The 26,556-nt window shown below is 49.8% G+C and overlaps 1 protein-coding gene across 2 annotated transcripts in view; it reads right to left on the reverse strand.

Annotated features, from left to right (window-relative positions):
• LOC147101164 (uncharacterized) overlaps positions 1–26,556 on the reverse strand; it is a 123,015-nt gene that overhangs the window by 22,578 nt on the left and 73,881 nt on the right. For both annotated transcript variants that reach the window (XM_085966378.1, XM_085966379.1), the window contains exon 9: positions 21,319–21,434. In XM_085966378.1, coding sequence (XP_085822504.1) covers positions 21,319–21,434 — 116 coding nt within the window. The remainder of the gene's footprint in view (positions 1–21,318; positions 21,435–26,556) is intronic.

The following is a 26,556-nucleotide window of genomic DNA, read 5'->3' on the forward strand; positions in this document are numbered from 1 at the left end:
AATATTTCGACAGGATCCACTGCTGGTGCTTCCTCCGCAGTAGGCAGTGGCAGGCGTGATAGCCCATCAGCATTTCCATGCTGTTTCGTGCCCTTATATTCAATCTCATAGTGGTGCGCCCCTAGAAAAAGTGACCATCTTTGTAGTCGTTGCGCAGTCATCACCGTAACGCCCTTCTTCGGATTAAAAATGGAGACAAGAGGCTGGTGATCAGTCAGCAAGGTGAATTTCTGCCCGTGCAGATAGTGATTGAACTTTTTCACTCCCCACACTAGGCTGAGGGCCTCCCTGTCAATCTGGGCATAGTTACGCTCGGCTGAGGTTAGTGATCGTGATGTAAAGGCTATTGGCCTCTCTGAGCTGTCCGAGAATTTGTGCGACAGCACCGCTCCAATGCCATAGGGTGACGTATCACATGCCAACCGAATTGGTAATGCTGGGTTGTAATGGGCCAGTACCTCTTTTGATGTGATTAGTGTTCTGCTCTTCTGGAAAGCTCGTCTACATTCGTCACTCCACTTCCATGGCACCCCAGTTTGCAGTAGGGTGTTCAGTGGGTGTAGTATTGTAGACAAATTTGGCAAGAACTTATGGTAGTAGTTTACCAGCCCGAGGAACGACCTCAGTTGTGACACATTTTCCGGTGCTGGAGCCTTGACGACTGCCTCAATCTTCTCTGGGGACTTATGTAACCCCTCTTTATCGATAACGTGGCCACAATACGAGATCTGTTTTCTAAAAAACTCGCATTTGGGGCGGTTAGCTCGGAGCCCATATTTCTGCAATCTAGTGAGCACCTGCTCCAGGTTGGCAAGGTGATCACTGTCATTTTCGCCCGTGACCAGGATGTCGTCCAAATAACACTGGGTTCCTGGGATCCCTTGCAGGACTTGTTCCATTGCCCTCTGCCAAATAGCCAGAGCTGATGCTACCCCGAATACCAGCCGGTTGTATTGGTAGAGACCTTTATGGGTGTTGATTGTGAGGTATTTTTTTGATGCTTCTTCTACCTCCATTTGCAGATACGCCTGGGCCAGATGAATCTTAGTGAAGCGTTTCCCTCCAGATAGCGAGGCGAAAATATCTTCAATCCGCGGAAGTGGATATTGTACGGCGTGAAGGACCGTGTTCACTGTTACCTTAAAGTCCCCACAGATGCGAACCTTCCTTGGTTCCCCAGGCGTGCTGCTCAACGACTTTTTCATCACAGGGACGATGGGTGTAGCCCACTCGCTCCAGTCTACCTTGGACAGTACACCTGAACGTTCCAGACCCTCCAGCTCTGCTTCGACGGCTGGGCGGATCGCATAAGGTACAGGTCTGGCCTTAAAAAATTTTGGGCTTGCGTTTTCTTCAATTTTAATCGTCGCTGTCATGCCTTTTAGTGTTCCGAGTCCTTGCTGGAACACTTCTTTTGCGTCAGTTAGGATCTTTGACAGTCGCCCAGGTGTGACGTCGTCATCCTTTTTGTCAGCCACAGTCAGTGCCTGTATGGAATGCTAATCCAGTTGTATTTTCCGGATCCATTCACTCCCAGTAATGGTGGTCCTCCATCTTGCAATACATACAGGTCTAGTTTTGGTGTTTCCTGTGGTAAACCACGTTCACTATCGTATCACTGTTAGTAGTTAGCACTGTTCACCACTGTTCGTTATAACTGTATCACTGACCACTATTGTATCACGGTACGAGGTCGCCTCTTGCCACACTGCTATACCTGGGATGACCACTGCCGACTCCGCCTTGGCTCCACCCACCAGGCCAGGTATAAAGGTGAGCGACTGGCTGGTATTCCTCCTGCTTGGATCGGATCACCCACGAGAGTGGGCTCTGTTATTTAGTCAATAAAAACCTTTAGTCACCTTCGTAACTCTTCGCCTTTTATTGGAGGAATTGATAGGTATATCAATTTTATTGACTAAATTTAATGATGTCCGACAACGAGTCACAACCGGCGGAGGAGCCACCAGCGCAGCTCCCAGGAGCACAGCCACACCAGCCAGCTTGGCTGCGAGCCCTCAGACCGCCGTACCTGGACCTGAACCCACGAGCAGCAAACTCAGCCGCAGACTTTAAACACTGGCTGGTCTGCTTCGAATCATACCTGAGAGAATCCAGCGTCCCTCAGGCATCCAAACTAAGTGTCCTGCAGGCACAACTGAGCCCGAGAGTATACACTCTCATCGAGGACATGACTACCTACGAGACCGCCATCAACCTGCTGAAACAGAAGTACCGGACCCCGGTAAACTACATGTACGCTAGGCACCTCCTAAGATCACGGCCGCAACAGCCAGGAGAATCAGTAGCCGAATTCTCACAGGCGCTATATGCACTCGCCAGGAACTGTGAGTTTAAATCGGTGTCGGCAGCCGAAAATACTGAAGATAATATCCGCGACGCATTCCTGAAAGGCCTACGGTCCGAGTACTCACGGCAAAGACTGCTGGAAGCTAAAGACCTCAGCATGGAAAAAGCTGAAGCCCTCGCTATCTCCCTGGAAGTGGCCCACCAAGATCAGGAAGCATTCACCAGGTACTGCTCGCGACCCTGGGACTCGGGCCCGACCCCTACCACAGCACCCTTCCCAGCGCCGCCCCCGGGACCTACCTCTGCGTCGGCGTCCCGGACCCGACCGGCCCCGCCACCCCCGGCACCGGCCCCGACATCGGGCATCCGCGATCGGGCCGCCGGCTGTTTTTTTTGTGGCCAGGAGAAGCACCCGAGGTCGCGCTGCCCAGCCAAGAACTCCATATGTAAAACCTGCCTGAAGAAAGGCCACTTCTCCAAGGCCTGCAGGAGCGGATCCTCAGAGGCCAGCAGTGCCGCATGCGAACTATGGGGGCGGCCATCTTCGTTTAGGGCAACTGAGGCCAGCATCCCCACACATGAGTCATGGGGGCGGCCATCTTTGTTTAGGGCACCTGAGGCCAGCATCCCCACACATGAGTCATGGGGGCGGCCATCTTTGTTTAGGGCAACTGAGGCCAGCATCCCCACACATGAGTCATGGGGGCGGCCATCTTTGATTAAGGCAACCGACCCCAATAGTGCCTCATGGGGCCCTACCTCGTGGGAGACGCCATTTTACTCACCACGCCCGACCGCCTCGCCCGCAGATGACAACGACTCGCTCAGCTACACACTAGCTTCCGTCACCCTGGACCAAGCCCGCCCGCACCATCTGTCCAAGTCAATGATGGACATCAAAGTGAACGGCCACGCCACGACCTGCCTGTTCGACAGCGGAAGCACGGAGAGCTTCATCCACCCAGACACGGTGAGCCACTACTCCCTCTCTGTCCTACCAACGCGCAGCCGAATCTCGATGGCATCGAGGTCCCACGCCACGGACATCAGCGGCTACAGTGTCGTGACCCTGTCGGTTAAGGGCACGGAGTATAAAAACTTTAAACTCCTCGTCCTCCCCCATCTCTGCGCTGCCGTCCTACTAGGGCTGGACTTCCAATCCCACCTCCAAAGCGTAACCCTAGCATACGGTGGACCCCTCCCCCCACTCACAGTCAACAACCAGCAAACGTTAAACCGCCCACCGCGTAACACCTGCAGCCTCTCCACCCTCAAGGTCCCGCCACCCTCTCTGTTTGCTAACCTTACCCCTGACTGCAAACCCGTCGCTACCAAAAGCAGGCGGTATAGCGCCGGGGACAGAGCCTTCATTAGCTCTGAGGTGCGGCGCCTCCTGAAAGAGGGCATTATCGAGGGGAGCAGCAGCCCCTGGCGTGCCCAGGTCGTAGTCGTAAAGACCGGCGATAAAAACCGCCTGGTCATCGACTACAGCCAGACCATAAACAGATATACCCAGCTGGACGCATACCCCCTCCCCCGCATATCTGACATGGTCAATCAGATTGCACAGTATAAAGTATTCTCGACCATCGACCTGAAGTCGGCCTACCACCAACTCCCTATCCACCCTGAGGACCGCCAGTATACCGCCTTCGAGGCGAATGGGCGCCTATACCACTTCCTTAGGGTCCCCTTCGGTGTCACTAATGGGGTCTCGGTCTTCCAAAGGGAGATGGACCAGATGGTTGACCAGAACGAACTGCAGGCTACATTCCCCTACCTAGATAACGTCACTATCTGCGGCCGCGACCGGCAGGAACATGACGCGAATCTGGAGAAATTCCTCCGTACGGCCCAACGGCTGAACCTCACCTACAATAAGGAGAAATGCGTGTTTAACACCACGCGCCTTGCCATCCTCGGCTGCGTAGTGGAGAACGGAATCATCGGCCCCGACCCAGAAAGAATGCGCCCCCTCATGGAGCTACCCCTCCCCCACTGCCCTAAAGCACTTAGGAGAACCCTGGGGCTTTTCGCCTACTATGCCCAATGGGTACCCAATTACGCGGACAAAGCCAGACCCCTCCTGAAAGCCACTTCCTTCCCCCTCACGAGGAGGCGTGCGCGGCCTTCTCCCTCATTAAGGGAGACATAGCCAAGGCCACGATGCACGCAGTGGACGAGTCCATCCCCTTTCAGGTGGAGAGCGACGCATCCGACTTCGCCTTAGCCGCCACCCTAAACCAGGAGGGGAGGCCAGTGGCCTTCTTCTCAAGGACCCTACAGGGCCCCGAGATCCGACATTCGTCGGTCGAGAAAGAGGCCCAGGCGATCGTGGAGGCAGTACGGCGCTGGAGGCACTACCTGGCAGGCAAACGATTTACCCTCCTCACCGACCAGCGTTCGGTGGCTTTCATGTTTAATAACAAGCTGAAGGGCAAAATCAAGAATGACAAGATTTTGAGATGGAGAATCGAGCTCTCCACCTACGATTATGAGATCTTGTACCGGCCAGGCAAGCTGAACGAATCCCCTGATGCCCTTTCACGAATGACATGCGCCAGCGCGCATATCGATAGGCTTCAGACCCTCCACGACCAGCTCTGCCACCCCGGAGTCACCAGACTCTACCATTTCATTAAGGCCCGCAACCTGACCTACTCCATCGAGGAGGTCAGGACCATGACCAGGAACTGCCAGACCTGTGCGGAGTGCAAACCGCACTTCTATAGGCCGGACCGAGCAAGCCTGATCAAGGCCACCCGCCCCTTCGAGCGCCTGAGCATCGACTTTAAGGGGCCCCTCCCGTCCTCTGACCGTAATGTGTACTTCCTCAACATCGTTGATGAGTACTCCCGTTTCCCCTTTGCCTTCCCCTGCCCCGACATGACCAGTAGCACGGTCATTAAGTGCCTGAATGCCCTCTTCGCCTTGTTCGGGTTCCCGAACTATATACACAGCGACCGGGGCTCCTCCTTCATGAGCGAGGAACTCCGGCAATTCCTCCTAGAGAGAGGTATTGCAGCAAGCAGGACCACCAGCTACAACCCCAGAGGTAACGGTCAGGTGGAAAGAGAGAACGCGACGGTATGGAAGGCCGTCCTCTTAGCCTTAAAGTCTAAGGGCCTCCCAACCTCCCGCTGGCAAGAAGTCCTCCCGACAGCGCTGCACTCCATCCGGTCATTACTTTGCACGGCCACTAACACCACCCCCCATGAACGAATGTTCGTTTTCCCCAGGAAGTCGACTACGGGAACCACTCTACCAACCTGGCTGACCGCCCCGGGGCCGGTCTGGCTGCGGAAACACGTGAGGACCCATAAAACGGACCCCCTGGTCGAGAGGGTGAACCTCCTGCACGCCAACCCCCAGTACGCCTACGTGGCGTACCCAGACGGGCGGGAGGACACTGTCTCCCTACGAGACCTCGCACCCTCAGCCGATCCGGAAACACCGCCACCACCCCCCCCAACCTCAGTCCAGGTAGACGGCATGCCGGAACCCCACGAGCCCTCGCCGACCACGCAAACACCAGCATCAACACCGGATAAGGCACCAGCACCGGATAAGGCAACACCACCGCTGCGGCGATCGGAGAGGCTTACGAAGCCTCCGGACAGACTGACCTACCAGAATTGGTAGTACACTTCACCCCGCCGGACTTAATTCTAAACAAGGGGTGAATGTGGTAAACCACGTTCACTATCGTATCACTGTTAGTAGTTAGCACTGTTCACCACTGTTCGTTATAACTGTATCACTGACCACTATTGTATCACGGTACGAGGTCGCCTCTTGCCACACTGCTATACCTGGGATGACCACTGCCGACTCCGCCTTGGCTCCACCCACCAGGCCAGGTATAAAGGTGAGCGACTGGCTGGTATTCCTCCTGCTTGGATCGGATCACCCACGAGAGTGGGCTCTGTTATTTAGTCAATAAAAACCTTTAGTCACCTTCGTAACTCTTCGCCTTTTATTGGAGGAATTGATAGGTATATCATTTCCTTACCGTTATATATAACGGTCACCCTTATTTTTCCTTTGGAGTAGACTTTTTGCCCCATGTACGTCTTCAAAATAATTTTTGTGTCTCTCAAGGGTATGTGTGAGAATAGCCGCTCGTAGTCCCGTCGGTTTATGACTGTTAGGGCTGATCCTGTGTCCAATTCCATCTTTACCTGGACTCCTGCTATCTTGAGAGTGACCCAAATGGTTTGGTGATCCTCCGTTGTGATCACATTATGTAGTTTCAGACAACTCAGTTCCCTGCTTTCGGAGTCGTTATCACTCTTTTGTTCGTCTGAACTATTCTCCGTTATCTTATGTACCTTCTTGTACTTTCCTTTGGTCGGTTTCTTATTGCTGGTTTTCTTTCCCAACCTGCAGACTCGTGCTATGTGTCCTACTTTTCCACACTGTCTGCACACTTTGTCTTTGAACCAGCAATCATTCTGGTCATGTGTTGTTCTGCCGCAGCGATAGCACTTCTCTGTTCCATATGACATTTCGTTTGTGCCATATTCTTGCGGTCTCTGTTGTATCTCTGCAGCGCCCCGTGCTGCTGCTTCATATGATACCGCAATGCTGAAAGCCTTTTCCAGCGTAAGGTCCTTTTCAGATAAAAGCCGTTTCTGGGTTCCTTCACTTTGAAGCCCACACACAAACTTGCCCCTTAAGGTATCTGCCAGTCCCGCTCCAAACTGGCAGTGTTTCGATAGTTTGCGCAGTTCTGTTAAATAATCAGCATTGCTTTCATCCTTATGCTGGTTCCGTTTGTGAAACTTGAATCTTTCTGCTATCAGCAGCGGTGTGGGGTTTAAATGTTCCTTTAGTGTTGTTACTATGTCTTCAAAACTCTTTTCCATTGGCTTCGTTGGGGTTACTAGATTTTGTAATAAACCATACGTCTTTGCACCCATTAAATTTAACAATACCGATGCTTTCTTGTCATCTGACACCTCATTTGCCTTGCAGTATACCTCTATTCGTTCGACATATGTAGTCCAATCTTCGACTTCATTGTCAAATGCGGTGATACTGCCACTCTTCGGCATTTTGGGTGTGGTTTAAAATGGCGTCTCCCAATGGCTTAAAATGGCGTCTCCCACGCTTTCCTTCCTCCCCCGCTGCTGCCGACGCCGCTCCCGGCGGTTCTCGTGGCAATGGCGGCGCCCTGCGGGTTTCTGCGCGTCTCTCTCTCCCTCTCTCCGACGCTGCTCGGCCCCTGAACACCGGCTGCACCCTGTGCGCTCTGCCCTCTCTCTCTCTCCCCCGTCGATGCTGCTCAGCCCTTTGCTGTGCCGCTCAGTCGGGCTCTAGCCCGCCGCTGTCCGGGAAGGGTCTGCGCACTACCTGTTGCTAGCCCGTTTCGCTGGACCACCTTGACTGGAAAGCCAAGCCTGGCTCTCGACAGCCTCCCCCGCAATTCTCGAGTCTCTGCTGGATGACTGGGCGGTTGCCCGTGGTCGACGCCCGAGCCTCTGGCCTTGACCTCCAATCCACTGATCTCCAGGAACGAATCCCCGGGAGGTGATGCAGAGTTGCAGGTAGGTTCGAACCTGCCTCGTCGCCAATGTTACGTCCGTGTATAATCAGACACAGACTGCGGAGAACGGTACAATGGTGTTTACTCAACGTGGCTCACACTGCAACTGATCTGTACAGATTACTACTCAGTGTTATATACGGGTGTGGTCACTGCCGGTACTGCAGTATACATGAGCTGTAAAACATAGTTCCCCCCCTTAAAGGTACATACATTACAGTTCCGACATGCAGATCACCTAGAAATCAATCTATAATCTCCTAAATTGACTAATAGATGGGAACCTTTCATCCAGTATTGCCACCAAAGTATCTCCTATGTCTAGAATAGACATTTTATGTCAATAGAATAAACATGAACATCTATTTTGCTCTATGCTTTAGTTTAAAATAAACATTTTGGCTTTACATTTCTCAATGCTTATGTAACAAAATCCAATATTGGATGCGTTACTCAAGATTTAGCATAACCACAATTGTTACCTAATAAGATTTAGGTAGAGGGGAAGATACAATATCGAGTCTGGTTTATTGCAGTTGACAGTGCTATAATAACACACTTCTCAATCTTTAAGACTGACTCGTTAGGTGCAATTTAAATCTAAAATTCACTCACAAACAACAGCAACTTGCATTTTTATATCACCTTTAACTTAGTAAAACATCCCAAGGTGCTTCCCAGGAGTGTAATCAGACACAAATTGACACTGAGCCAAAGAAAGAGATACTAGGACATTGTCCAAAAGTTTGTTCAACAAATTAGGTTTTAAGGAGCATCTTAAAGGAGAAAAGAGAGGTGGAGAGGCACAGAGGTGTAGGGAGGGAATTCCAGAGCTTAAGGCCTAGACAGCTGAAGGCACGGCTGCCAATAGTGGGCGAAGGAAGTCAGAAATGCACAAGAGGCCAGAATTGGAGCAACATAGAGTTCTCAGATGGTTGTAGGGCTGGAGGAGGTTACAGAGAAAGGGAGGGGCGAGGCCATGGAGGGACTTGAACACAAGGATGAATATTTTAAATCCAAGCCAATGTAGGCCTGCGAACACAGGGGTGAAGGGTGAATGGAACTGTGTGAGTTAAGATACGGGGAGCAGACTATTGGATGAACTCAAGTTTGTGGAGGGTGAAAGATAGAAATAACCCTTTCCAACCTGTACTGGAATGCGGTCAAATCTCGGTTCAACCCTTAGGCCCTGATTTTCCATCTGTCTGGCCACACAGTCTGGCATTGGACTGAACATTTTAGCCTGGATCAGGAATGGGCCTCACTCTTATTGGAGGACTTGTTCTCAAAGTGCTACTCTGCAAAAGCCTCAGCCAGTCATAGGCCTTATTGATGTATAAAGCTTAGCAACGGAGAAAAGACTAACTGTAATAACAAAGAGGCTGTCTACATAAATGTCTGGTTCATTCAGGCAACCTTTACAGTCCACTACAAAGCCTCACTAGCTGTTGCTTAAATCTCAGTCTCTTGCTTCTGATATCTCTCTGCAAGCTAGTATAATTTCTCCATTACATTTGAGTTTTCTGTTAAGAGAGCCAGGCTTAGCCTTCCAGCCGTATAAATCCCGCTGTGTGCTGTGTGCTGTTTGAAGGAGAGGCCTTAATTGTGACATCACTTCCTTGGAGCTTAAGAATGCCCTACAATTGGCCTCGACACCTCAAGCTGGAGAGTACATAAATCCGCTGGGGTTCCCACTCTGACCATTATCCAGTGACACATGCTGGATATGTACATGTGTGCACGTTTGGTAAACTGGACTCAGCTGTAGTGAACCCTTATCAAGGCTTACACATGAATAATGTCCCATGGGCAAGGTACTGGAGGACAACCAATGCCTGTGAAAGTGTACACCAGCAAGAAACCAATGCCTTCAGGAGCGGAGAGGAAAAATTGTTGGGAGAATTTTTTTTTAAGAAATACTATCAAGTCTATTGATAGGCTAAAACCTACACATGTCCAGCAAGACTTACTTCTCTGGCTTTTGCTCTTAAAACAAGACCTCACGAATGCTGCCTCAATTATCATTTAATTATCTGTTCGGCAACACAGCAAAAATATTAACCAAGACAATTAAATGAATTTCTACTGTGCTCACAAGATGTCTACCATGAGTTCCAGAGGATCATCGGAGATGAAATGCTTCCCCGGGATTAAACATTAAGGTAGGGATATAGAAAACAGATGATAGATGTACCTGATTTTATGAGCCAATTGTATTCTTTTTCATTTTTACTTTCATTCAGAAAAAAACATACATTTTTTGAAATCATTGTACAAATCTGTCATACTACGGGTGATGTAAGAAAAAGGAGTCTTACCATCAAGTAACTTTAAAGTAAGCTTTAAGTAACTTATAAACACACTATATACAAGAGAGGTCTTTACCATGCCTCTGGTAGAAGCCTCTTACAATACTGAACAGTCCAGTATTTATACCAGTCCAACAGGAAGTGACATATGACAGGAAGTGAGGTATGTACACAGTTCATAGTTCACAGTTCACAGGAAGTGATGACATAACTTCCCGGAAGTTATTATTATTATCACATTCTTCCCTCCTGCAGGATTAGGAGGCTGTGGTCTACCTTTTGGTCCGCAGCCGCCGAACAAGGAAGAGTCGCACCCGTTTGGATTCCCGTCGTAGAGGGTCGCTGGTCCGCTTACATGCGGTTGGCCATTGGTCAGAGTCTGTGTGGCCTGGATTGCCCTGTGAAGGGTCGGGGAGATCATGGCTTCGAGTACGAGCCCCAATAGGTTCAAAGTTGGACTGCCTCTGTTCAGAGGGAGGTGCAGAGCTGGTCTGTGGCGGATCAGTACTTTCATGCGCGGTACTGGGAGGGTTGCAACCTTGAGTACGGGGTTCTACCGGCACCAAGCTAGTTGGTGTCCGATCAGGATCCTGGAGAGGGGTACCCAATAGGTCCCAAGAGTTTCCTGGTGAAATGCCATCACCCGATGTCCCACTAGGTCCTGGTGGGCAGGGAGCCAGATCCCGTAATGATACGGTAGATTCTCGGCCGTCGGAATATCGTATGTTTGCATAGGTGGGGTTGGCATCGGTTAGTTCGACCTCGTCTACGAGAGGGTCATTTTTAGATGTCCGAACCTATCTTCGGAGTAATACAGGTCCAGGAGTAGTTAGCCATGACGGGAGTGATGTCCCATGAGATGAGCGACGCTGGAATCCAAAGAACCGCTCATAAGGTGTAGTATTTGTGGCTGTAGAAAGCAGGGACCGTATAGAGTGCAATGCATCCGGAAGCACTGTTTCCCATTGCTGGTCTGGTAGGCCCCGAGATCTTAAAGCGAGACGTACGGAATTCCAGATGATACCGTTATACCTCTCTACCTGCCCATTTCCGATGGGATGGTATGGTGTTGTTTTGCTTGTAGCAATTCCCCGTTCTGAGAGGTAGTCCTTGAGTTCCCTTGTCATAAAGGGTGGACCCCGATCTGAGTGAATATAAGCCGGCATGCCACAGAGAGAAAATACCTGCTCAAGGCAGCAGATTACTGTGGACGCCAGCATATTGGAGCAGGGGATGGCAAACGGAAAACGTGAATATTCGTCGATCATGGTGAGCAAATATGTGTTCCGAGTTGAAGAGGGCACTGGGCCCTTAAAATCGATGCTAAGTCATTGCATCGGTTGGGTTGCATGTATGAGTATACCATCTGAGGGGCGGAAGAACTGAGGTTTTAATTCCGCACAAAGCCGGCATTCTGAGCATATTTTCTTTACATCTCCAGTGGAAAAAGGGAGATTCCGTGATCGTACGAAATGTAGCATGCGCGTAACGCCAGGATGACAATCCATTGTGGACATCCATGAGAGTAGAGGATGACATAGTGGAGCAGAATGCCCGTGTGAGGGTGTCTGGGGCCACATTCTCCTTGCCAGGCCGATAGAGAATGGTATAACCAAAAGAGGCCAGTTCCATCCTCCAAAGTTGTATTTTATTATTCTTAATTTTGGTTCGTTTTCGATTATCGAGCATGAAGGCGACTGGTCGTTGGTCCGTGATCAATGTAAAGTGCTGGCGAGCTAGAAAATGGTTCCACTTCCGTACTGCCTCTATGATGGCTGTGGCTTCTTTCTCAACCGGAGGATAATGTAGCTCGGCACCTTGTAAGGTCCTGGACATAAATGCTACAGGACGACCTTCCTGATTCAGAGTAGCCGAGATCGCCACCTCCGAGGCATCACATTCAACCACGAAAGGGAGATTCTCATCGATGGAGTGAAGAGCCGCTTTCTCTAACTGTTTTTTGAGAAGGTTAAAGGCTGCAACAGCCGTTGTTCCCAGTGGAAATGATCTAGCATGCAGCAAGGGTTGGATTTTGTCCGAAAAATGAGGAATCCATTTAGCATAGTATGCAAACAGACCGAGAGCCCGACGTAAAGAAGCCGAATTCTTAGGTGACGGGAGCTCTTGGAGCGGGCGAAGTCTTTCTGGGTCTGGCTTAATGATACCATTGCCTACGCAGTAGCCAAGGATGTTGATGGTCGGTTGCGACTCAACAGATTTAGATTCATTCAGGGTCAAATTGCGGCGATGGAGGGCATCCTGAAATTTTTGGAGGTTGGCGTCGTGTTCCTGTTGATCGTGACCTGCAATGGTAATGTTATCAAGATAGGGAAAAGTGTCCCTTAGGTTTTCCTGCTTAACCAGGCCATCCATTGCCCGTTGGAAGACAGCCACTCCATTAGTAACCCTGAATGGAGGCCGACGAAATTGGTACAGCCGTCCATTAGCCTCAAAGACCGTGTACTGCTTATCTGAGACCTTCAAGGGTACCTGATGATAGGCACTTTTTAAATCGTAAGTTGAGAACACTTTGTATTCGGCCAGTTTATTAACCATATCATCAATGCGTGGCAATGGGTAGGCGTCCAAGTCGGTATATTGATTGATGGTTTGCGAATAATCGATGCATAGTCGCTGTTTGTGAGGTTTTAGAGGGTTCTTGACAATGACGACTTGAGCCCGCCAGGGCGACGAACATGGTTCGATGATATCCTCTGCTAGAAGTCGAGAGATTTCAGCCGCAATAAAAGATTGGTCTTCCTGATTAAAGCGCCACGATTTCATTATTATTGGTTTGCATCGAGGCGGAATACTGGCAAATAATGAGGGTTCATCAAGTGAAGCTGCTGACAATGCACAAAACGGTAATTTAGACGGTATATTAGAAATAGTAAGTCCGGGTTCGGATCCACCAAACTCAATGGTGAGTTTCTTATGCTGTTTTTGGAAGTCCAGCCCTAAGAGGAGATCACTACATAAGTCCTTGAGCACCGAAAGTCGGGTGGAGGGATACATACGACCATGAAGTGTCATATCAACACACAAAAGCCGGAGGGATTCTGGTATTAAGTGATGACTGAGCCATCGCAATTGCCTGGTCCGATGGGAAGACATGTAGTTTCAATTTCGCAACAATCTGTTCCTTAATGAAACTATCAGTACATCCTGAGTCAATTAAGGCATCTAAGGTATGCCCTTTAATTGAAATTTTTGTGCTGCATGAGACAGGTTCTGTGGGCAAGCAGCTGTAATTGGTGTCGTTGCACAGAGAGTGGCTAAAACTCTCGGTGTGCTTCTTTGGGAGGAGAGCTCGAGAGGAAGCTTGATAGGTCCTAGCTGGAGCATCTTGATAGGCCCTAATTGGGGCAGTTCGGTAGGCCTTAGCTGGATTGGCCCTCGTAGAGGCCCTTGATAGGCAAACTTTAGCAAAGTGTCCTTTTTTTTTGCAATAACTGCAGATTGCATTGCGAGCAGGGCAGGTTTTCCTAGGGTGAAAAGCATCTCCACAAAAGAAGCATTCCTTCCTAGATTGCCAAGAGGCTGCTAAAGTGGGGTCATCCTCCTCTTCTTCATCAGAATTAGATTCCCCCATGATAGGGTTCACCTGAGACCGCTTGAATTGTCTGGTTGCAGCTACAGCAGCAGATCGAGATCTGGGCAGCTGATAGAGGTCTGCATTTCTCTTTGCCAAATCCAGAGAACAAGCTAGGTCAAAAGCTTTTTGTAGCTCAAGTGTTTTACTTTCTAGTAGACGCTGGCGTATAAATGGAGAGGCAATCCCGCAGATGAAAGCATCACGAATCATTTCTTCGCGGTACAGCTCAGCTGAGGCTGCCTGAAAGTTACAATCTATGCTGAGCCTGCGAAGTTCTTGCAGGAATTTGTTAATTGATTCCCCTGGCCCTTGTTGGGCTGTGGCCAGTAGATGTCTAGCACAGACCTCATTTGGGGTCTTGGCATACAGTTTCTTAAGTGCCCGAATCACCTCATCGTAATTATCCCATTCATCAACATATTCGAACACTTTTGGGGTCACATAATTGATAAGTATCCTCAATCTAGCAGGAGCATCCGCTTTACATTCATCCAGAAAATTCTCAAAAGTACGGTACCAATGCTTCCATACCCTGCCAGCTGCTGGTGTATTCGGGTCCAAGTCCAGACGAATAGGTCTAAGGATTCTCTCCATGATGGGTGGTTCCCTGGATCCTTAACTCCGAGTTTGTCCGAAGGTCTAGTATTTGTGAGTGTAAATACTAAGTTACTTAAATTGATGTAAGAAAAAGGAGTCTTACCATCAAGTAACTTTAAAGTAAGCTTTAAGTAACTTATAAACACACTATATACAAGAGAGGTCTTTACCATGCCTCTGGTAGAAGCCTCTTACAATACTGAACAGTCCAGTATTTATACCAGTCCAACAGGAAGTGACATATGACAGGAAGTGAGGTATGTACACAGTTCATAGTTCACAGTTCACAGGAAGTGATGACATAACTTCCCGGAAGTTATTATTATTATCACAACGGGTATTTAAAGAAGAATGTGCTGGTATGTCAGGGTTATTGATACAATTGTGCACAAACTGGGGACCGAGCCCCTGTTTGTGGCCCAAGATAATTTGCCATTTGAATTCGGCTGGGCCAGAGGGATATCAAGAATCCTGCCCAAGTGGAAGAAAAATGGGAAAATTTCCTCCAATTAAATATTGGGATAACTGAAGCCGTTGTCTTTGATCCCCGCCACACACTCTGTTCCCTCGCTACCGACTGCCACAGTTTGAGGTTGAACATACCCGTGGCGTCCTATTTATCCTGAGCTGAGCTTTTGACTCCATATTCTCTCCATCACCAAGATGGCCTGCTTTCACCTCCGTAATAATGCCTGTTGTCGCCCCTGCCTTAGCTCATCTGCTACTAAAACTCTCATTCATGTCTTTGTTACCTCCAGATTTGACTAATCCAATGCTCTCCTGGCTAGGCTCTCACCTTCCACCGAGCTTATCCAAACTACGCTGCCTGTATCCTACCTCACACTAAGTCCCGTTCACCCATCACCCCTGTGCTCACTGACCTGCATTGGCACCTGGTCCGGCAACGCCTCAATTTTACAATTCTCATCCTTGTATTCAAATCCCTCCATGGCCTCACCCCTCCCTATCTCTGTAACCACCTCCAGCCCTACAACCCTCCGAGATCTCTGCACTCCTTCAATTCTGGCCTCTTATATATTCCCAATTTTCATCGCTTCACCATTGGTGGCCATGCCTTCAGTTGCCTAGACCCTAAACTCTGGAATTCCCCCACTAAACCTCCGCTTCTCAACCTGTCTCTCCTCCTTTAAGTTGCTCCTTAAAATCTACCTCTTTGACCAAGCTTTTGGTTACCTGTCCTAATATCTCTTTATGTGGCTCAGTGTCAAATTTTGTCTGATAACGCTCCTGTGAAGCACCTTGGAACGTTTTTACGAGGTTGATTCTAGACTTGACTATTCCAGCGCACTCCTGGCTGGCCTCCCATGTTCTACCCTATGTAAACTTGAGGTCATCCAAAACTCTGCTGCCCGTGTCCTAACTCGCACCAAGACCCGTTCACCCATCACCCCTGTGCTCGCTAACCTACATTGGCTCCCGATTAAGCAACGCCTCAATATTAAAATTCTCATCCTTGTTTTCAAATCCCTCCATGGCCTCACCACCTCCCTAGCTCTGTAATCTCCTCCAGCCCCACATCTCCCCGAAATATCTGAGCTCCTCTAATTCTGGTGTTTTGGACATCCCTGATTTTACTTGCTCAACCATTGGTGGCCGTGCCTTCAGCTGCCTAGGCCCTGAGCTCTGAAATTCCCTCTCAAAATCTCTCTGCCTCTCTTCCTCCTGTAAGATGCTCCTTAAAGCCTACCTCTAACCATGCTTTTGGGCATCTGCCCTAATTTCTCCTTATGTGGCTCGGTGTCAAATTTGGTTTTATAACGCTCCTGTGACGTGCCTTTGGATGCTTTACTACATTAAAGGCACTATATAAATACAAGTTGTAGTTGTTGTTGATCATGCCAGGTGTGTTATTGCCCGTTATGGATTTTTGCGAGGGGACTAGCTAGTTTGATGCCCCTTTCCATTTTGGCACAATTTTCCCTTTGCGGGTGGTGGTGCAGACTTCTGGAAGAGGCTCTGTATGATATTTCCAGACCTGCAATCAGAGCCCACACATCGCCATTTCAACCGGCACATGTTGTGCTGGTGTTTCACCCACATGTTGGGTCGTGAGGAGGATTGTATTTTACCGAAGCTGGGAAATGCATCTTCTTGCCGCCAACAGCAAGAGTTTTGCGAGGCATGCATGTTTTAGGGAGGGCTGCTCTCCAGTGTATAGGCCCATTAGGCATACGCCTGGGTCTGCAGTGGTCCAGCAAGGTCTCTGTAGCCTCCAGGATCACTGCCATAAAACAGCAGCATGGAGGGGCACAGAACTTATGTAGCAGTGTGCCCCAGAGGGAATATGCTGCATGAATAAGGTAAAATATGTAACATTGTAAATAATCCTGATGAAGCTGGATTCATTTCAAACGGCTGAGATGAAATATCTCTTTTTGATGAAATATCTGACATCCTTTTAAAATAAGGTGAAGTACTTTTAGTGAGCAATACACGGTTGTCGGGATTTTATTATAAGGTATTCCTTTAAGAACTGGCATTTGTCGATTTAACTTCTAAAAGATTTAGGCCTAGAAATTCAGTTGGTTGCGCCAGCCGGTAGCGCCTTAGGAGGAGTAGATGTCGGGCGCTAGGCGGCTAGCGGCCGGGCGCAGCGCGATCTGCGCCTCGCCCCAACTTCACTCAAGATTTAGCGGCGGCGCAAAGTCTTTGCGCGCGCTCAGCTGCGCGCGCAGATCCTGACGTCATTTCCTCGTGCAACGCCCTTTGTGCGCCCCAAACCGGAAATTCAGTCGCTTCGCCCCATTGTGCGCTTGGCGCCCCTAGCGACTGTTACAGTGGAACGGTGCTCAGTCGATGCGGGGCGCGGGGGGCGCAAATTAAAGGGCACTCCTCCTGAACTATAAAAGGCTGCCATTTCGCAGCACTCCTTCTTGAGAGACGGATCTTTGCAGAGAGACCAAGGTAGAGAGCTTTCTGCTTTGGCTCATCACTCGGACCGGTACTTGTGGCTTCAGGCCACAGCTTTCCACTTGTCTTTGCCTTCATTGACATCTCATTGTTTGCCAGCATATTATGGGGGCTGCAATGGGTGTAAACGCTGGCTTTCTCAATTATATCCAAAGGGCTCACAGACGGCGTGAGAGAGTGGCAGCCCTGGCTAGACGGAGAGGGGGCAACAGGCGTCGGCAAAGGAGGCCTTACCCACCCAGGGTATACCGCCAGCAGTTCTCCTATCTCAACATGTCTGAAGAGCAGTGTGTTCGGAGGCTGCGATTCCAAAGGGAGGTGGTCATAGAGATCTGCCACCTGCTTGGCGGTGATCTGCAGCCACAGCTGAGGTGCAGGACGTCTCTGTCGGTGGCAGTGAAGGTGACGGTGGCTCTCAACTTCTATGCCACCGGCTCCTTCCAATCCGCTGCTGGGGACATTGCCAACATCTCCCAGTTCGCCGTGCATTGCTGCATCCGCCAGGTCACCAATGCCCTTTTCCAAAGGAGACGTCAGTTCATCTCCTTCTCCATGGCCCTTGCCAAGCAGCAATAGCGTGCAATGGGCTTTGCAGCATTCGCGGGCTTCCCCATGGTGCAGGGCACCATTGACTGCACGCATGTGGCTTTGCGGGCACCTCTGGAGAATGCCGAGGATTACCGCAACTGGAAGGGCTACCATTCGCTGAACGTCCAGCTGGTGTGTGACCACAGGCAGCTCATCCTAGCTGTCAATGCCCGCTTTCCAGGCAGCAGCCACGATGCCTTCATCCTGCGGCAGACTTCTGTGGCAGACATGTTCCAGGCACAGCCTCACCCACAAGGATGGCTTATCGGGGACAAAGGCTATCCTTTGTGTACCTGGCTGATGACCTCGCTCCGTGCGCCCAGCACCCCTGCTGAAGAGGGATACAATGAGAGCCATCAAGCGGCCAGGAACATCATCGAACAAACAATCGGCGTCCTGAAGCAACGGTTCTGCTGTCTGGATTGTTCCGGTGGAGCCCTACAGTATTCGCCGGAGCGGGTCTCCCATTTCGTGGTCGTTTGCTGCATGCTGCACAACCTGGCTATCCGCAGGACTCAGGCACTGCCACCAGAGATTGGAGGACCACCTGAGGAGGAGGAGGAGGAGGAGGAGGAGGACCAGCACAGGAGGGAGGCAGAAAGTGCAAGGGCCGCCCGTCGCCGGCTTATTGAACGTCGGTTCTAGGCCCCCTCTCAGGGAATGGCTTGTGCCAATGTCAGCAGATGAATGTAGCCGCTCCACAAGCCCTCAGCCGAGCAGGACAACCAGGACTTAACCAAAAAACCATGCACACTGCAATTTAAGAACAATAATTTATTGCAAACCTCTGCCCTTCCCACATTACATCCTCATGTGGAGAAGCCCCCTCCAAAAACACAAAACTACCAGTCTCGGCCTTACAAAAAGAAAGAAAGACACCAGTCTCGGCCTTACAAAAACACAACTGCACCAGTCTCGGCCTTACAAAAAGAAAGAAAGACACCAGTCTCAGCCTTACAAAAACACAACAGGCATTTGAGCATACCTTCTACTTTTTGCCCTGCAAGGGCGATGCCTTTCGCATCCTTGCCTGGCCCCTGCCCGCCCTGCAGCTCCTCCTCAATGGGAGCCCAGTGGCTGCAGCAAGGCTGGGGGAAGGCTGCTGAGGGGCAGATGGCGTGACGGCAGATGCCCTTGGGGGTCGGCCTGCACCAGCTCTGGCCTTGGAGTGGCTGGCTGCTGACTGCTCCAACTCTGGCTGGGCGGCAGCAGTCTGTCCAGCGGCTCGTGGCAGCTGCAATGGCGGAGTGGCAGTGTCGGCTGCAGGAATGGTGCCAACCTGGCAGATCGCAGGTGCTCGCTGGTCGCCGGATACAGTGGCACTCGCACGGGCCAGCACTGCAGCATGCGCAGCAAACAGCTGAAGGACAGACTGCTGGGCTGCTGCTGCGCGGCGGGTGCCGTGGCGATGCCTGGCTGATCCAGCGAGGGTGGCAGCAGTTAGTGCCCGTGTGGCCCTGGTCTGTGTCCGCATGACAGCAGCCAGTGAATGGACGGCACGACTGAGCACTTGGCTCGAAGCCACCTGTGCTGCCGCGAAGTCCTGCAGACTCCTGGCCTGTGCTGCTCCAAATTGCTGCACACTCCTTGACAAAGACTCAATGGAGTCAGGCATCCTTGCCACTGCAGCCATGAGCTCATTGTGCCTGCGCTCAGCCTGGACGGCCATTTCCTCCAGGAGCCGCACCTCCTCTGCGCTCACCGTCGCAGGACTGAAGGCCGCACTCACCCTCTGGGGAGAAGTCCGCCGAGCTTCCCCACCCCTCCCGCGTTGCTGCAGGCCGCTGGGCCCCGGAGCTTCACTCTCCTCCGACCCTTCCCCCCGGCTCCCCTCCAGGGAAGACATGTCCCCTACATCGCCATGGGCTGGCGCGGCTGAGGGTGGCACTGATGGGCTGGCTTCCTCTTCCTCCTCCTCATATTCCGAAGCGCTGACAGTGGCAGCTTGAGGGCCTGCCTCCTCACCTGGCGATTCACCATCTGAAAGCAGGAAGGCACAAGAGTAGCTTTAGAGTGAGGACAGGGCGGCAGCGAGGGAGGCATGAGTGCTGCCATTCACCGCATTGGTCGGACAGTGGCAAAGGATGCTGATCTCATGCGCAAGTGGAACGAGAGAGGTCCAAAAGGTGATGCCCTTACCATTGGTGCCCAGAACAGGGTCGGCATCTCCACTGGCGATGGGGCCAATCAGCCGGCCTGCCATAATGCGCTCCACACACTGGTCGAGGTTGGAGAGCTCTTTGAGGTCAGGATGGCCTCCCCCGGTCTCAGTTCAGTTGCGCCGGTTGTGCGCCACCTTGGCCTGCAAGAGAAAGGACGGCCTCTAAGTACAGTGTGAAGCCCTGATCTTGTCTGCACTGCCTCCCATGGTCGAATAGCTTGTACAGTGTGTAGCCCTGATCTTGTCTGCACTGCCTCCCATGGTCAAATAGCTTGTACAGTGTGTAGCCCTGATCTTGTCTGCACTGCCTCCCATGGTCGAATAGCTTGTACAGTGTGTAGCCCTGATCTTATCTGCACTGCCTCCCATGGTCGAATAGCTTGTACAGTGTGTAGCCCTGATCTTGTCTGCAATGCCTCCCATGGTCGAAGAGCTTGTACAGTGTGTAAAGTGCTGAATGTGCAAGTGATTTTCATGCCAGTCCCATAGCTGCTGGATGAGGGCTGGCCATTAGGGCTTTCAGGTCCCTTTGCCCATAAAGTGAGGTGCACATGCAAGGATGAGGAGGACACTGGAAAGGGTACTCACCCTGACAACCCGAGTGAGGTCGTTGAACTTCTTCCGGCATTGCACAGGAGTCCTGGCAACCACGCTGTTGGAAGACACCCTGTTGGAGACCTCCCTCCAGGCTTTCCGGTAGGCACTGGGCAGCGGCCTATTGCCACCTTCTGGGAACAGAACATGGCGCCTGCGCTCCACTCCGCCAACCAGCAGCCTCAGGTCACCGTCGCTGAAGCGCTGCGCTCTCTCCCTGGCCTTCTCCATAGCCCTGGGCGTTGTGCAGGTGAAGCTGAAGTGGTCAGGCCTAGGTTGAGGGCTGCAGTGTGCAGGGCGTGGCAGGCAAACAAATCCACCCTCCCCCTTTAAGAGCTGACCGGCGCCAGAGTGTCTGCCGTCAATCAAGAACTCGCCGCACCGGCGCTGCGCCCGGCCTCGGGGGTATCGCTCAGCAACGCCGGCTTAGCGCCTAAAGATAGTCGTGCATCACCTGTTTTAGCGCAGCAGCAACCTCTTGGGGCGATGCGACTGAATATCGGCGAAGGGGGCGCAACTTTGCGCCGGGCGCAAACTTTAGCGGCCGCCCGACTTTAGCGCCCCAAAAGTGGCTATACTGAATTTCTAGGCCTTAAAATCACTCAAGTGTAAATGCGGCAGCAACTTAATCCCACTAACTGGATCTATTGATAACAGGAACAATGTAAAAGAGACATCTCCCTACTTCTTTAAATCATAGTTGCTCCAGGTGTGGCCACCTGGCCGTGGGGTCATTATTCTGGCCAGTTTTTCCAGGATGCTGATATTTTCTGCCTCAATTCTGGCAAAGTCTCTGGTTGGCTGTAAAAATCCACATAGAAACATAGATTTATGCGGTGAAGCCTCAGTATTTCAAGCATTAAAGGACCAAAAAGTCGTTCTACTAATCAGTGATTCATTTTCTCATGGTTTCCGCTCCTCTGCCTGCTCTATTCCACCTTCAGACACGACTTGGCTATAACAGAGGTGCGCAGCTCAGATTGTTTCTACTATAGTAAACATTAATTTGCCTCAATTTATGATCCTCACATTACCCAAGTGTGCATCTCGGTATAATACTGTATATCCTAATATTTGGCTGAGAAATATAGGGGGAAAAATTCAGTTGTTTGTGCCTCCCGTTAGCGCCTTAAGAGGGCGCTAATGGGGCGCAAAGCAACTAGCACCCGGGCACGGCGATGTTTGCGCCACTCGCGAAATTAACTAGACATTTTACGGCGGCGCTAAACACTACCACCACGATCTCCTGCGCCGGCAGATCGTGACGTCAGTCGAGTGCGCAATGCCCCGGTAACGCCCCGGACCGGATGTTGAGTGGCGCCCCCTGCCTTACCGCCTGCCGCTAGCAACGACAAGTTGAGGGGAGCGTTTTGCAGTCAGGAAGGGACTGGGGAAGCGCTATTTAAAGGCGACCGCTTCCTGCCTTTTTTTGTTGGTGACATTTTTGCACCACGCATTCTGAGAGCCTCGCTCCTCGGCCTTTGCACCTTAAGAAAGGTGTGAAGCGCCTGATTTAGCGCTCTAATCACCTCCAGGGGCGATAAAAGCCAAGTTTGCCGTCGGAGGCGATAATTAGTGCCAGGCACTAAAGTTTGCGCACGGCCGATAATGGCACCCCAAACGGGGCGATACTGAATTTTTCCCCCATAATCTACATACCTGTCCTTTTTTGCCAGAATAGTGTTTACAATGTCCAGTTGTTAGATATTAAGAACGACAGACGTGGATAAGTTTTCTGCCCGATGGGTACTGGCAGTTGTGCAGGATTTTGCTTTATCTGCTTTTCCGTTATAATTTTCTACTCTGTTTGCAAGAAAAATGTCTTCCATAATGTTAAAATTCCACAATTTAATGAATTCTTAGGGGCAAATTCTGACTAGTCTAGACCATAAATTTTGAAGCTGGGGACTCTAGGCCCTAAATAATTGGAGTTTCCTTACTTGCTGATGGTAGAATTAATTTGTTCCCCTCACGAACCACAGTTAAATAAATAAATAGATCTGCGGCTGTGGCATGGGTGAGAAGGCACTTCCACTTCTTACTATGAAATAAGACACTTAAGGGATCCACAAAAGGATCTCAGGGGCCAACAAGGTCATGAGTTCTATTCATCTGTTTGCTGATTACTTCAAGAATCGTCCTTGGATGACAAGGGCTACAGTTCAAAGCACTGGCCCATGACAGTTGAACAAAACCCACAGAGTAAAGTGGATGAACATCCAGGCAGGTAAACATCGGTCAGTTATGGAGCATCTTTTTAGAATGCTAAAGCAAAGATGGAAGTGTGTGGACAGATGCCGTGATCATTTATTTTACAAAGTAGTGCAGATATACGAAATCTTTGCTGTCGGCTGTCCATTGTATAATTTTACAGTAAGGAAAGATTGAAAACTTCACATTGAGAAGCAACAAATTTGTGCACTGTCAGCTCAGGAACAGAAACTTCAACAATCTTTTCATGAAAATGTCCCTTAGGTGTCTAATCAAGGGATTGCATATTGTCTCATGTAAAAAAAATGACAAATTTGTTACAATGATGAATTATCCTTTTTCTAATGCTATTGATATTTGTGACTTTAGATGTAATGATGCTTAGTAAATCTGATTTATTTTTATCCTGTTATATGGAATAACCACATATTATAATCACATAATAACAAGCAGATCTCGAGTGACATTGCTCAAAGTGAGTGGCTTGTCTACGGTGCTGCAAAGGGGGTGATTGCTGTGGGGTGTGAGCGTGGGGGAGGGGTACAGAGCTACACTGAAATGATTTGGAAAAGAATTTGAGCAATAGCAAAATTATTTTTTTATGTTAGCACCTAGAAACCAAATAACTGGGATGTCCTTACCCATTACTGATAGATAAATTAATTCATTTGTTCCCGTCACTGATCAGTTACATAAATAAATAGATCTGTGTATCTGGCACAGAGGAGAAGGCGCTTCCACTTTTCACTAAGAAATTAGATATTTAACCTTCCACATAGTTAACCTGAGTTGTGTTTTTGAAGCTTTTTAATTATTTTAAGTACATTAATATGTATGGACATCTTTCTATTTCTAACAATTAGGCACAGGAGTCTACTTGGTTTTGTTAAAACAACTAATTTATTCAGCAATAAAGTTGGTTTCATTGAGGTCAGATGTCAGAAAATAAGCATTCTCTCAGGAAACAAAGGGCTACAAATTCATTATAGCCCAGGAATGGGAGGTATAATTGGAAAAGTTGGAGAATTAGCGGCAATTTGCTTTAGACTGCAAGCAAAATTCATCCTCACTGCTCAAAGAAATGATTGGCGTCCTAATTCAAGTCTTTAAGCCCAAGCTCATTGGCGTTACACTCAAAGGGTGGACCAATATCAGGTGCAGTCTAATCGCAAGTCATGATTGCCACAGGCTTTTTTCAGTACTAAACGGGGAGGTTCATTGATGCTACAGAACCTCATTCTCAGCAAACAGCAGCAGATCAAGGAGAAGGAGCCAGAGGACGAAGCAGCTGTACTCATAGATCCACACCCCAGGGAGAGAGTCTGCAGATTCTGCAATGAAGCATTGGAGGCGTTGGTGTTCGCTCTGGAGAGACGGAGGGCGGTGCTCTACCCAGCAAGTGGCAGGAGACCCTCACCGCAAGTCTCCCAAACCATGTGGAGGGAGGTAGCGCAGCACGTCTCGGGCAACACTGTGGTCCCCAAGACCCACACACAGTGCAGGAAGAAATTTAACGACCTCAATCAGGTGGTCAATAGGTTTTGTTAATGCTTCAACAAATGATACATACCACCGTCTGAACCATAGTCTTCACACACTGCCCAAAGCACCACGCCCCCAGCACTCACCCACCAACAATCTCTACCTACCAACGCTCATACCCACATCTCACACCTTGCACACAATGACAGCTATTCAACCATGGCAGGCACATCTCCCAAACACATTGCTCCACACTCACTCACACACTTTCCTTTCTCTTGCAGGGCAAGATGCTGCAAAACAGGAGGGAACAGCAGCACACAGGCAGGGGACAAGCCGACACCCAACCACTGTCTGCGCTGGAAAATAGAGTGCTGCAGATTATTGGGCACCAGGTGGTGGGCGCCGTGGCCACCGGCGACATTGGCCCCCTTGGGGACAACAACGGTATGTTCATCCCTACTCCTTCTTCTCACATCCCACTTTCCCCTCACCCCACAAGCATTTTGCACTTTCCAGCTAATCATGCTGTATGCATGCATTTCTCCCTTCCTGCCCCCCTCCCCTCACCTTAACCTGACTTTTCTGCCTTTATGCTTTCAGATAATGAGCAAGCAGCTGAGCAGCCTGTCCCTGAGGGCACCGTAGAGAGCGAGGCGGGAGAAGAGGAGGAGGAAGAACACACCGCGTCACTGCATGTCTCACCCGCAGGCACCAGCTCAGATACTGGCACCACATAGGATTACATAGGAAATACAGCACAGAAACAGGCCATTCGGCCCAACCAGTCTATGCCGGTGTTTATGCTTCACTCGAGCCTCCTCCCATCTTTCCTCATCTAACCCTATCAGCATAACCCTCGATTCCCTTCTCCCTCATATGCTTATCTAACTGCCACTTAAATGTATCTATACTACACGCTTCAACCACTCCCTGTGGTAGCGAGTTCCACATTCTCACCACTCTCTGGGTAAAGAAGTTTCTTCTGAATTACAAATTTGATTTCTTGGTGACTATCTTATATTGATGGCCTCTAGTTTTGCTCTTCCCCACAAGTGGAAACACTCTCTCTGTATCTACTCTATCAAAACTTTTCATGATTTTAAAGACTCTATTAGCTCACCACTCAGCCTTCTCTTTTCAAAAGAAAAGAGAACCAGCCTGTTCATCCTTTCCTGATAGGTATACCCTCACATTTCTGGTATCATCCTTGTAAATCTTCTCTGCAGCCTCTCCAGTGCCTCTATAGTCTTTTTATAATATGGTGACCTGAACTGTACGCAGTACTCCAAGTGTGGTCTAGCCAAGGTTCGATACAGGTTTAGCATAACTTCCGTAATTTTCAATTCTATACCTTTCTAAATAAACCCGATTGCTCGTTTTGCTTTTTTATGGCCTTGTTAACCTGTGTCAATGCTTTTAGTGATTTGTGTATTTGTACTCCGAGATCCCTTTGTTCTTCTACCCCATTTAGATTCTTATTTTCCAAGTATTATGTGACCTCCCTATTTTTCTTACCAAAATGTAATACCTCACATTTATCTGTATTGAATTTCAGTTGGCAATTATATGCCCATTCTGCAAGTTTATTAATGTCTTCTTGTAATTTGCTGCAGTCCTCCTCTTCAAAAAATTCAATTAGGTTGGTCAAGCAAGACTTTCCTGTTTGAAATCCATGCTAACTATATTTTTCGTTTCTAGATGTTCTTCTATTTTCTCCTATAGTAGGGATTCCATTAGAGGCTAGTATAGTCGCAGGATCTGCACAGGGTGAGGCACCAGAGGCGAGTGGACTGCGGCAAGGCCAGGGGGAAAGGGTAGCTCGGGGGCCAGCTCCCCGGAGGGTGAGTTCTCGTGCATGTTCTGCTGCACAGGACACAAATGAGGACCTCAATGGGGAGGCGTTTAGAAAAAGGGTGATGGGCATGCACACGGAGATGACAGGTGCAATGGCAAGGGTGCCCGAGAGCCTTTCGGCAATGATGAGTGTGGGGAAGTCCACCTCCAACATTGCACAAGGCTCTGCGCACACAATGGAGCCCATCATTTCCAATCTGTAAAGGTTGGTAGACTCCCAGAGAGACCGTGGTGATCCAGACCTGATGCCATGTGTGATGGGCGATCTGGCACCTTCCATTGCAGCACAGGCAGTAGCAACGCAACATCTTAGTGCTGTAATGCAGCCTACATGCTTGGTGGCATCCACTCTCAGACTGCGCTCCTGCAGTCT

The sequence above is a fragment of the Somniosus microcephalus genome, chromosome 24 (genome assembly GCF_052327205.1).
Source record: "Somniosus microcephalus isolate GS21.2 chromosome 24, FLI_Smic_1.0, whole genome shotgun sequence".
In the NCBI taxonomy this organism is placed as follows: Eukaryota; Metazoa; Chordata; class Chondrichthyes; order Squaliformes; family Somniosidae; genus Somniosus; species Somniosus microcephalus.